The 13098-nt window shown below is 42.2% G+C and overlaps 1 protein-coding gene and 1 long non-coding RNA gene across 4 annotated transcripts in view; one reads left to right on the top strand and one right to left on the bottom strand.

The window, feature by feature from the left end:
• LOC105355112 overlaps window positions 1–10362 on the top strand; it is a 19704-nt gene extending 9342 nt beyond the window's left edge. For both annotated transcript variants that reach the window (XR_002291194.2, XR_909605.2), the window contains exons 4-5: window positions 8539–8618; window positions 10165–10362. This is a non-coding gene — a long non-coding RNA (uncharacterized LOC105355112). The remainder of the gene's footprint in view (window positions 1–8538; window positions 8619–10164) is intronic.
• The window catches only part of LOC101158211 (septin-7), a 17807-nt gene extending 4709 nt beyond the window's left edge, over window positions 1–13098 (bottom strand). The window contains exons 1-10 of one of the 2 annotated variants that reach the window (XM_023960023.1): window positions 12896–13098; window positions 8004–8005; window positions 6700–6802; window positions 5263–5369; window positions 3860–3960; window positions 3643–3777; window positions 1816–1933; window positions 1271–1363; window positions 1056–1152; window positions 176–227 (exon numbers count right to left, since the gene is read on the bottom strand). In XM_023960023.1, coding sequence (XP_023815791.1) covers window positions 176–227; window positions 1056–1152; window positions 1271–1363; window positions 1816–1933; window positions 3643–3777; window positions 3860–3960; window positions 5263–5369; window positions 6700–6802; window positions 8004–8005; window positions 12896–12950 — 863 coding nt within the window. In that variant the 5' untranslated portion in view covers window positions 12951–13098. The remainder of the gene's footprint in view (window positions 1–175; window positions 228–1055; window positions 1153–1270; window positions 1364–1815; window positions 1934–3642; window positions 3778–3859; window positions 3961–5262; window positions 5370–6699; window positions 6803–8003; window positions 8006–12895) is intronic. The other variant, XM_023960022.1, reaches the window with a different exon arrangement.

Raw genomic sequence — 13098 nt, 5'->3', positions numbered from 1 at the left:
ATAACATCACTTATCCCCCTGGTGTTAAATAGTTATGGAAAAAAAAAAAAAATACTCTACAAGACTTCTTTATTCTACGCGCCCACAAGCCCTTCTTGATGGATGGGGTAACATCCATAGTCTGGCCCAGATCGTTATGGACCAGGCTGGACAGGGACAAGTCAGAATGACTCACCGGATCAGCATGTTGCGCAGAATCATGAAGTCACAGTGTTCAGAGTTCTCCACTGAAAGAGGAGACAGACAGACATGCATGTGATGAAACGGTGGAAGTGCATGCAGGCATCACAGATGTCAAATCAGCAGTTTTCTATTGAGCGATTCTATCAATTAAAACCATCTGACTTCAGTTTAGAAATTTCATTGATGAGCAGCAGCTTCCTCTGAATGTCAGAAACTGTCCCTCAAAAAACATGGAAGTTTATTTTTTATTACGGTGCCTAACCAACCCGGTTTCTTTTTTTAAATTTTTTTATTTATTTATTTATTTTTTTACCAACCCGGTTTCTGAGGGCAACTTGGTTGCTAGAGGAGCCACTTTACCAGGACAGTTGTGTGCTGGTGGGCCAACCACCTGTCTCTCTGGGGACAGGTGGTTGGCCCCCCAGCACATAACTGCCAGCATGTAGCGGATGACCTTCCTCCTGACCCTGACCCCACCTTCCAGATGCTTTTCAGTCAATAAACCACATTCTTGGGATGCTACACCTCCCCAGAAAGAAGAGACCCTCTTGCTTTAGGTGTGTTCCCTACACCAAATTTTGGGTGGTCCGATGCAGACCGGACTGATCACAAGCTGTAGTCAGAGCTTCTGTCAGCAGATGTTTGGAGGCTTTTTGGCATCAGCTGACTGCTCTGATTCTGTATTGATCAATGCTTTGATTGATCAGTGAGGCCTACTGCTGGCTTTGATTGTCTGCAGCAAAAAAAAGTAGAAGGCGAGTCTTGCGAGCAGACTGCTTAGAAACAATATCAACCACTGTGTGTATGTGTGGCTTAGATACGTGTGTGCAAGTGTGCTGCTGGAGTATCCAAGTTGACCTTAAAGCTCTCACCTTCAGCCACCCCCCAGGGATACTTCCTCCCACGAACTCGTTTCCCATCAACCTCGATAATTGTGTTGCTGCCCACCACAGCCAAGGGTAAACGGTCCTGCAGGAAAGCGAGGGGGAGAACACATGGCAGAGTTTACTCACAAATGCTAAAATGACCTACAATGCGTTTCTGTGCATGTAAGATGGAGTGTGTCTGTGTGTGTGCGGGGAGTGACCTTTATTTTTTTGACCATCTTCATCTCTTCCTCATCCTCCGTCTCTGGGAATTCATATATTTTGATTTCATTTTCCTGGATTTCCTTCATTATCTGTAAGCAGCAGAAAAAAGTGAGAAAACGATGACTGCAGACACAATGACTACCCTGCAGGAGAAAAGCCTGCATTCTAAAAACAAAAATATGTTCAGACAAACTCAGAATTGTTGCAGCGATCTGTAACTTCCGGATTTCTGTTTGGATTTGTTGCTGAATATAATCAATCAGTCAGGAATCTCTGAGATCAAAAGCTTGAAAACACCAGTACTGCAGCATGCACATGCCAAAAAAAGGGCTTTCAGTTATATTTTCAAGTTAAAATCTCAAATGGGAACGCATCCCCTTTATCAGTTCTGCTTAATTAAAAACAAAAAGCTCTGTTACATGAACAACATGAACAACAGGTGACTCCTTTTTAGTTGGTGATAACAAAAAGTCCATAAGCCAGATAATTTGGAGTCTGAGGAGAATAGAAACCATAGAAGGTTTTGTGGAGGATCACACACCTGTCTCTTGAACTGCTGGCACTCCTCAGGAGTCAGTGTGTCAGCTTTGGCGATGAGAGGAATGATGTTCACTTTCTCGTGTAAGTACTTCATAAACTCTGTGTCGAGCGGCTTCAGTCTGCAGGAAAACAAAGGTGCTGTGAGCTGCAAAATAGTGAGAATGCCCCCAAAGGAAAGTCGCTGTCAACTAGAATGGTCTTTGAGCCTGCTCAGACCTGGGGTGTGACCCCAGAAAGCCCCCCCCAGGTCTAAACAGGTTAGAGTTTAAGATGTTTCAGCCATCAGGAACACTTTCCTGTCTCTGTGAGTTCCTGCTGCACGAAGACACACACCTGCTACAAGAGATAACAGCAGCCTGTCTGCTACAGTCATCCATCTTATAAAGATTTCTTCAGATATTTAAGGATTTCAGATCTGATGCTGAAGCTGCTGAACCAGCACAGCCAGCCCCATTCAAACTGCAGAATGACTGATAAATCGTTTATCTGGGGGGAGAGTCAATGACATTTGGAGCACAGCTGGATATTTGTATGCCAGAGATCTGCAGTCTCTGCTTGTAGTAGTGGGGGGGGGTCAGCTCTGTTGTTCACCTGGGAATGTCTGTACTACACTGAGTCATCTCGTACAATGAATGCAGCAGATGGTGAGCTCAGTTCAAAGAAAATTGTTTCTGAACATCTGATGTCCATCACATTCGTCTCCAGTGTCAGAGGCTGACAGTGAAGCATCATCAGCATCATCTGCGGTTGCAGGATGAAGCATTCAGCTGTCTGGAAAAAAGGTTGACTCAACTTCACCATTTCAGAAACACTGAATTGATTAAAATCTGTCCGCTCTTATAAAGGTGATGTCATTAGAAAACAAGAATCCTCACTCAACTGAATATGTGAAGACTTTACGGGAGAAAGAGGCCGGAGTGAAAATTACGCCGAATGAATGGACATCGATATGGAAACACCAATGGAAATGTACCGCTTCACAAAGATGGAGAGAATTTGGATGGAAAAGTTTGATCAGATTCTTTATCACACCACTTCAAAAGACTCATTATGATGGAAACCCTCCGTTATGTTGGAGAAAATGTGGAAACCAAAGAGCACATCATGCTCACATCATGTGGGACTGCCCTCTCATCAAACCATACTGGACTGATGTTCATAAAACACTGCAAAAGATTTTTAAATGGACATTTCCTTTTGAAATTAAAACTGTTTATTTTGGATGTGTGCCACAGGAATGGTCTAAACAAGATAAATACTTGCTGGGCGCCCTGTTGGTTGCAAGCAAAAAGTGCTCAACTAAAAATTGGCTTTTCCATGCTGTACCAACTCTAATAATATGGTAGGAATTAACATTTCAAAAATATATAATGGAAGAACTAATGGCACATTTGAACAACAAAGAAAACTGGTTTATATTATGCTGGAAAAAGTGGGTCCAATATGCTAATTTACATGTGTCACATATTATTTCAAAAATACAAACAAATGGATAAACACTGGTCACTCCCAATAGTTCAATGTTCTTATATTTTGTAAAAAAACAAACAAACTTGTGTTCAATGTTTGTGTATTAAGAAATTCTATGCAGATTCAAATTATAATGTTTATTGTACTGTATTGTACTGTAAAGCTGAAAACTTATAAATAAATAATTTAAAAAAAAATCTGTCCGCTCTGTTCTCCATAGAGCTCTACGGACTCTTTACAAAACTAAAAGTGCTGATCTTAAACTCAAACTTTCTTTCATTCATCTCTTCTTCAACCTAAAAACATCTACTCCCCACATTTGCAAGATCTGGTCCTGCAGGTTAAACAAGGTACCCACCCATGTCCGGACGGAGCAATAAAGTACAGGCAGCAGTGTACTCTGCTGTCGGGCATCTGCCGCCTGTTGACCCGCGACTCTGCGTTGAGGAAGTCTTCAAACTTGCTGTCAATATAGTCCGTCACCGACTTCCAGCTGAGAAATGAAGGTCATCGCATGAAGAACAGCTGGAATCAGGGAAAACGGCAACGGGTTAAAGGAGGAGGAGCCTACTCACCAGCCACTGTTGTCCACAGCATCACCAAAGCCGGGGGTGTCCACAATAGTGAGCAGAAGCTGCACCCCTCCTTCCTTTATGAGAACCTTTGACTGTTCCACCTGCAAGCATCAACAATGATGGGTCAGAAATATAACAGACATACCAACCAACCAAGACCACAGCTGCACAGATGGGGGCATGTCTACGGGGTGGGGCAAAAGAGTACAACCAAAGTGCACAAAGATGTAGCTGAAGATCAACAGGGAAGAAAAAGAACCATCTCCATCCTTCCTGTGATGGTGTGACTGTAGGACAGCTAAGGGTGGAGTTGATGGTTTCACTCCCAATTTTGATAAAAAAAACAGAATGAAAGACTCCAGTTTCAATAGAGAAAGTTTCCAAAAGTTTTACAAGTGTTCATAAATCTAGAAAGAAAATATGATGGATATGTGTCTGCTATGAGTCATTCATGTAAAGAAAAAAGAAAAAAATACATAAAGCGTTTGCAGACACCCGATGCATTTAGGGCCAGACAAAACATTGGATTATTGGGTTATTGTGTTGTTTTCCAAAGAGATGGTTACCATTTAGCAGAACAATTAATGCACTAACACATAAAAGCGCATTTCCACTTCATGTTCCTCAATGCCTGCAGATTTGTGTGTAGTAATGGCTGACAATAACTTGTCTCTTCCTGGTTTGACTACCACATCGGGGTTGCTCTACGAGTTTTTCTGCTCTACATCTTTGTCTTCAACGCACCGCTGTGATGTCATACATGACATGACATCTGAAATGGGCATGGTTAACACAAAAAAGGTAGTGAGGAAATGGAATGGGGTAAATGTGATCACACCTGGATCTGAAAAATCTCCCTTTGGTTCATCAAAAGGGGCAGCTGCAGTGAAACTGAGCCATTTGAAGGGTAGAGCAGATAAGCAAGAACACCTGCATTTTCACCTGTAGGGGGCTCACAGATGGCGCTCAAAACCTATTCCTTTTTACATTTAAGGTTCATCTGAACAATCATGTTTGTCTGCGCTCAAACACTTCTCCTTTTAAGTGCAGTCATGCAGTCAGGTCTTGCTTGTAATCTCATCTGTGGCATCATGGGGAAAACATTCAAAGCAGTGCAGTTTGATTTTCAGCTAGAGGAAGCTGGGATTGTTGTGGAGGATCTCAGATTAATCATAGATGTCATCAACTGAAGGCGGTGAAGCAGAGAAATGCACCTGCTGCCCTGCAGTCTGTGAGTGAAAGTAGACAAACCCGTTCAGCTCAATAACAGCAACACAGCGCTGTCACCTGGTTGCTGTCAACAGCCTCCACAGGGGATCAATCTGCTACACCCCTCAGAATCAGTGAGGGGCAGACTGAAGCCCACTCTGGCCCGCCTAATGTCTGAGAACACCTGGATTTACCTGCACAGTCTGCTTGATCCGATGGGATGGACCCGGATATTCAGGGGAATACAGGTCTGTCAGAAAGAGGGAGTTGATCAACGTGGATTTGCCGAGCCCAGATTCTCCTGAAAGACAAAGGTGGGGGTGAGGAATGAACACCACCCAAACCCGTTTCATCTGCATTCCTCCTATGAAGGCGGAGCAACATGACTCCAGATGTTAGTCACCTTCATTTCTGCCGCAGCAGCTTTACATTCCTCACAGGGCTCAGGTTAAAGCACCCCCCCCCCCTTACAGGAAACAGCTCTTTTCTTCTCAGTCCAGCAATTAGACAAAGACAGACAGACAGACAGACTGACAGACTGCTTTTCCCAAATTCTTTTCCTGTCTGTACTTCATGAATCTAATCAGAAAATCAAGGAAAGGGTGGGGAGGAAAACTCCATGACTTTAGACTACAGCAGTGTGTGAGTGGAAGTGCATGTATGCCAGTGCATGGGGAGGGGGGGGGGGGTCTGTGCATTTATAAGGACCCATTTCAGGGTACCTTCATGCAAACTTGAACATTTTAGGAGACCCAAAAACTGACATCATTGGCTCTTCTTTCTGCTGACAGAGTTTTAATGCAGAACTTTCATGAGCGCAGACGGCACAAAGATCTGAAATGACCTCATTCCTACCTGAAAACCCTGTTAGGTATGAGCGATCTGTCAAACCTCTTTAATGTGGGCTATGAGTTCATCAAAGTTCTACAGCAGGAGCTTTGCTTAGCTTCCTGTCATCCCGCCTCCATGGTTTGGACTCCTCCTCCTCCTCCTCGTCCTCCTCACTGCACGCTCCCCTCACATGAACCTGCCTTCAGGCTTTAAGAAGAACAACACTGATGCGCAATGCATCTCCTTCTCCTTGATTACGTGGCCCCCCCACCTTTGTCCACAGAACCCACAGGAGTGTGTGGGCTGCAGGAGCTGACATGGGGAAGAGGGGGTCAAAAATCTTTCCCAGAAAACAAATATCTTAAGTCTGCCTGTCACCCAGCTGAAGTAGACCCCCCCCCCCGCCCCCTTAAAAATAAACTAAAATATAAATGGTGCTGTATGCTGTGGGTGCAGGGAGGGGGGATCCATGAAGACTAGATCTGCAGCGTCAAGAAATGGTGTCACACAGGATGTGACATCATAAAGTTGTTACAAGTAACTTTGTGGTGCTACGACCCCCAACACCTAGTGATTCTAACACGTGACAGAACCCCCCCCCCCCCCCCACCCCACTCCCCACTCCACACGAGACAACAGATGATCACAAAGTGAATCTATAAAACAGATTTTCTCTTTTCCATTAAACCCACAGTAACAACACGAAGGCTGATGACATCACATGTGCACACTCACAAATGGATTTCTCACACACACACTGTTAATCCACACCAGCGATTGACAAACATGCACTCACTTACCAACAACCATCAGGGTGAACTCAAACCCCCTCTTGACCGATTTGCGGTACACCTGGTTGGGAAGGTTTGCAAATCCCACGTATGCTTCGAGGGTTTTTGGCTGCTGTGGATCAGAACCAGAGGTGCAACTTTTCTTTCAGTGCAACAAGACAATATGAGAAACCAAGTCCAGATCAGATTCTGGAATACAACACTCATTTGATCCTGACTAAACCATTTCGGAGCAAATAATTGCAGATCTGGACTCAATAGATCCAGAATATTCAGACCAACTGCATTCAGGTCTGGACTGATGAAATCCAAAACTCTGATTCAGGAAAGTCAGAACTATAAGTTGCAGAAGAATCCCAATCTGAACATAACAGATCCTGAATAATAATATCAAATACATTAAGATTTGCAGTAATCAGATCCAAAAATAATCAGGTTCAGCACAGTCAAATCTGGAATGATCAGATCCAGATTGCAGCAGAATATTCTAAATTCCATGCCAATGTTTCAGAACAACTTAATAGGCTTTTGAGCCACTAATCTTAAAATTAGGAGTTCAAAGGTCAGCTCATAAACTCTCCTGCATAAAACCTCAAGAAGTTTTTTAATGTGTTTGCCGCTGCAGGTTTTTTCTTCAGAAAATGTGTTTTCCTATTCAGAAATATGTCACCTAAACATTTACACCCATACGTGAAAAGGAAGCACGAATAGAAAGCTATTGTGTGTCAGCGTTCGATGCTGCACGTTCTACATAAACGCAGACACACTTCAGTGTTTCAACTCTGTCTGAAACTGCCGCATCTGCTTTGGTTTTTGCTTTGTCCTGCTGCACAATGAATCACTGAAGTTCAAACCACATCCTGCCGTTTTTACTGCAGTAAAACTGCACTACTACTACTACTACAACAGTACTGCAAGTGTAGGCAATGATGGATGAAACCTTGAAATCATCCGGCAAATCTTTGCCTCCACTTATTTCATCTCAGCTAAACGGGACCACAGAGGCTAACTTTGAACAGATGTGAATATCTGTGAAGCTGCTTATTGGTTGTTTTCACCTAAATGTATTTAACAAAAAACAGCCTAATGCTGTCAGCTCATGATTTTTGCTTTAGCTGAAGTCTCTTCTTCTCCTGCTTTTTTTATTTGTTTGTTTCAACTCTGATAGATATTTCAACAGATTGGACTGGACCTAATAAGGTTTAGAGTCGAACGCACATTAGTTGAACATCAACACCAGAAACCAAAGGTCCAACAGGAAATACTGCAATATGTTTATTAGTTATCAGAGTTTGACTGCAGCAAATACTTACGGCTGCATGGAAGCAGACGGAGGTCCGGGTCAGAGGAAGGTCATCAGGTTCAGTATGGAGAAAAGAAGAACACAAACACGGATATAATGAGTGACAATCATGGAAGCAACACAGCACTCAAAAGTTTGTCCATATAATGAGCTGAAACGGTGAGTGTATTGTTTGTAGTTTATGTGTTACAAATGACACTCTTTAACAAAAGTGACTTTTTTCAGATAACAGTAATAACACTTGGAAAAACTTCCCATAACCTCCTCTGACTAATCGCCTTTTGCCTCTTAGCCCCTCTGGGCGATATAGTCATACTACATTTTAGGACTGTTATGGCTTTATGGTGCTAATAATATGGTACTTGATCAGCATACAGCTTCATAATTAATATCTTAATTGGTTAATTGGCAACGTTTGCAAGTCAGCAAGAAAAAAAAAGGGCCCACAGCTAACGTCATACAAAAATGTGTCATCAGCATACATGTGTGTGCACATTAAATAGTATTCTTATTGGAGCTAATAAATCACGTGATGTGTCCTTTAGAGAGGTGTTGAACAGACGGAAGACACTGAAACGCAGCAGAGCAGGAAGCAGAGCAGCAAGCTGAACCTCCGGAAAAAGAGGTGAGTTCCTCCGGAAGCTGGGTTACAAATATACAGCAACTCAGCTGCAGCTCCTTCAAATGAACTCTTCCCACGGCCTCTGAACACCACCACCCCCCCTCTTTACGGCACACCGGAAACTCTTCTTCCCACTTGGGAATTCACTGACTTTCACCAGGAAGGGCGCTAAGTGGTCCCCGTTTCTGCCTCCAGAATGAGCCAGAGGAGCTTTGGAAAGGTTCACTCCCCTCCGACTTAATTAACTGAGAGCAGCAGGATGCACATGCATGACCGGCCATCGGCTCACTAAAACACTGTTGCTTTTATACCCCGCCCACAACCACCACCACAGAGTGAGCATAACAAATAAAAAAAACTTAAGATCACATGTGTGATGCAGTAATGTGAGATTTTTATGGTTTCGCCAGATAAGCATGACAGGAAAAAACCTTTTGTTAGAAAAATGTATAGCCCTAAGGGCCAAACATGCCTGTGGAGGAAACATTTGATATGTGGGGAAACAATCTTCATCACAGTTTTCCAGGATGAACACCCCTTCCAAAGTGTCAGGACAGTGTGCCATGATGGTTTCCAGGAATCTCTGTACGTTGCCATACACAGTTCATGAATGAAACTCTGAAGAATCTGTGACCTTTTATCCACCTGAAGGATGTGGACACAAAAGAGGCACCAGTGAACCTCACAGCTCCGCCGACATTCCTGGAGAGTAATGCTGGAAAACTGTGACGCAGGATAGTGATAGGCGGAAACATAGTCACAAATTCCCATGCAATGCACAGAATATTTGTGGCAGAACAAACAGTTTTGTCCAACACAGCGATGCGCACTCGCTGTATGAATGCAGAAACAGAATCTCGACCGGTCTTAAAGCTTCTCTCATGTCATGGCTTCCAAGAGTCCGGGCTGTCATAAAAATTGTTTGGAGCTGTATTCCTAAAGCTGCCTTTTTGTTTTTTCTAATACGTAGAAATGGATTTTGGTATTTAAACTGCGCGACACTCCCATGTGACTCATCCTAATGTAACTAAGATGGGTGGACACATTCACAAACAGAGACAAAAACACACCTACAGAAGCATCTAGTTACTCAAGTCTGGTTCTGTGGCATATCAGCTTCACAATATGAATATGAGTAGTATTAAGATCCCTCCAGAACAAGTGCTACTTCTCCTCCAGTTAGGAAAAAGCTGTTCTCTCCAGAATGCTGTCTGGCAGTGTGTTGGCAGCAAATGCAAAGTAAATCTCTGCACCATTATGTGCTGTAAACAAGACTCTCTTTATTCAGGCACACCGAAAATGTACTGTCATGGGATATCCTTATAGTAAAAACGCAAATACCATGAGCATCTAGCGGATTTTCAAAATAAAAAGCCACTGGACTGCTTTGTTGAATGGACAGCAGTGCTGTGATGCACAGTTACCAGTACGTTCCATGACGGAGTGTCTGCGTCTCTGGATCCAAGAATGTTAGCCTCACCCTCAATTCCATAGTTTTCCTTCTTGTGCATTTTTAATCTACATGAATTTTCTTCCTTGTTTTTTTCAGCACCACCAAATGAAGCCCTGAAGCAGAACTGTTATGCCTAAAACCCAGGTATCAATACTCAAGTTGCACACAGTTGATACCAGCACGTACATTTTCCTGTCAATCTTCAGTCACGTTGGGGACAGATGGATAAAAACTGAATGGATAATCTCGAACCTAAACCTAACAGTAAAAAATAAATAAATAAAAAAAGCCTGAAGTGGGTCAGACATTTTTTGGGTAACATTCAATTCTTAAAACAGCCACCTTTAAAACCATTTTCTAGTGTGTCTACTTTCCATACAAGAACTTTGGGTAGACAGTCACAAGGGTGCGTTAACATCCCATTCATGTTCACATGATCATATTTTCCAGTTGAAAATCATGAAGCTCAAACTACTTTGCTGTGTAACACTAGGCTTTATTTTAGAATGTTTTAAGGTTTTTGAATGTAGCCTCTGGCTTTGGTGCCTTTCTTATTTTTTTTCTGTTTAGACAATGTTGTTTAGATCTCTTAAAAGTTCAACATAAATTATAATAAATTGTCGACTAAAATACGAATACCTATTTTTAAAATTGTTACAATGTTTTATACTTCGATTTTCTTCTTTAAAAAGGTGATTGTTTTTGTTCCCCGTTGCTAAATGTACTAAAATGCCCATCTCTATGCATTTATACTGGTATGCAGCTTACAATAGGTGGTCCATGACAAGACCATCAGCAGCATCAGATCCTGACAGATGACCACTCTTAAATGTATTCACCTTTGTAGGAATCCAAAAGTTTATAGGTTGGCTGTGTGTCTATATAACCCTTGTGCTATCCTAGGCACTTTAACGTTGGTAGTTGGGTCATCTAGACCCACTAGACAGTGCTCTGAACATTTATTCTTCAATGATTTGTGATCTTCACTGGTGTCCATGGATTACATGAAATCTTTCCACCTTTATCCACCTTTATCATGGTAGGGAGAACACATCAATGTAAGGGTGGGGTCATCTAAGATAGCACAAGGGATAAATAAGACCAATATGTTTCAGGTCACAAAGTGTTATTAGGCAATTAATATTATATTTATTTATGAATACAAAATACTACTGGCACATATTGGTATGGAAAGATAAAAGCACAAATATTTAAATTATGGATTGTGGAAGTTATGTCATCGTTTGCCTAGTATACTATTGCTTTGACCCTACAACTACAATAACTATGAATGTTTCAGAGCGCCAGCAGACTTCAGCGTTCAACAGCCAGTTTACCTTTCCTTCTACAACAGACAGAGACATGCTCTAAACCGCCGCCTCTTTCACTTTTATACACCAGAGGAAGTTTACCCACAATACCAACGCTTGCTCAGTTTCCAGTGTTCTGCCAATTTCTGCTTGCCTGCAGAAACATATTTGTGATGTCTGCCTTCAGTGGAAGCACGAACAAAGCTAAGAGCCTGAGCTAATGGTTTGTATAGAAGAGCAGTTTAAAGTTGATGTGTGTCAGAGAACATACAGGCTTTTCACAGGAAAGGCACCAAAACCCAAACTGCATTCAGTTGTTTGATGGACTGCATTATCAGGTAAAGTACAAAATATACTCCATTCCCCAATGGATCTATGAACTGAAGTAACTTGAAGTTAACTTTGATTCTTGGGTAGATCAAACTTGATTAATTTGGAAATTAACTTTCTGTTTTGTTATGTTTGTAGCTGATTGTGTTTTTGGTAGATCATGGAATTTGGAGTTGTTGTTTTTTTGGCCTTGATTTGGGGCTAGGTTGCACAATAAATCGAAAATGTATCGTCATAGCGATATCAACCTCTGCGATAGGCGTATTGCAAAAGACAACATAAACTGCAATAAATGGTTACCTACACACATGCTTAAACAACTTCATAGCAACTTGATAATTAACAAAACCCTTTATGCTTTTGACCAATCAGATGGACCGCTTCACATCGTTGATTAATACACTGGAGCCCATTTAGGTTCAATCCCCACCTCCTTATTAGACGTGGATCATTTGGACTGTAATTAAAGTTATGTTGACTTTTATTTAAACAAAACCCTTGCAGTGAATCGAAAATAATGTATTAGTTCTTTGTTTTGTTCATGTATCACAAGTTATATCGTCATCACAGTTTTGATCATTAATATCCTACACTTTCCTCACTGTACTATATGCAAAAAACAAAGACCTAAACATTAGATATTGGCCAAATATTGCCTAAAACATTGGCATATAAATACTGGTAAAGATCCAATGTTGTGTTTCTATATTGTAAGGCAGAAAGAGCTGCACAATCACATCTACACTCAAAATCATACAACACAGCGGCGGAAAGGTGGTAACAAGTCCAAGTGAATTTAGAAAATACTACTTTTATTTAACATTAAAGACTAATAAAGATGAACAGAATTTGAAATATTCAACTGAGGTCCATCCAGGCCACCCGAGTAAAACATAATATAGACACGCCCCTGCAGGACCCGCGGGTAACCTTTTGGGGGTCCGTTTTGCCGAAGGTTACCGAAGTGGCCGCTACACCCCAAATCCACAGTCATGCCAGGCTCCCCGGTCTCACTGAGTGACAGTGTGGCTATGCGGGGACACACACACGGTTGCTTGCATTCACGCCTCAAAACTTCTTAGACTTTGGTTTGTTTAAAAAGCAGATTTTTAATAATATCTCAGCATCCGCGCGCTCAGAGTTGACCCACCATCATGGGGCAGCCTGCCGAAGCCGGACACACTCACCCATGACGCCGCGTCTCCTGTCCGCTTCACACAGCAGCGTTCCTGCGGCTGACATTCCTTTGAATCACGCACGATGTGGACGCGCACCACTTTAGTTAAATCAGGCGAACAGCGCGAGAGCCGCGGCAGAACAACCACCAAAGCTCGGAGAATTGATAGCAGATATCGCGAGGTTTGGAGAGACCAAACAAACTTTAAAAATC

Source organism: Oryzias latipes, chromosome 11 (genome assembly GCF_002234675.1).
Source record: "Oryzias latipes chromosome 11, ASM223467v1".
NCBI classification, from domain to species: domain Eukaryota; kingdom Metazoa; phylum Chordata; class Actinopteri; order Beloniformes; family Adrianichthyidae; genus Oryzias; species Oryzias latipes.
The sequence above is the reverse complement of the archived record's forward strand: the minus strand, read 5'-3'. Positions and strand labels throughout refer to the sequence as shown.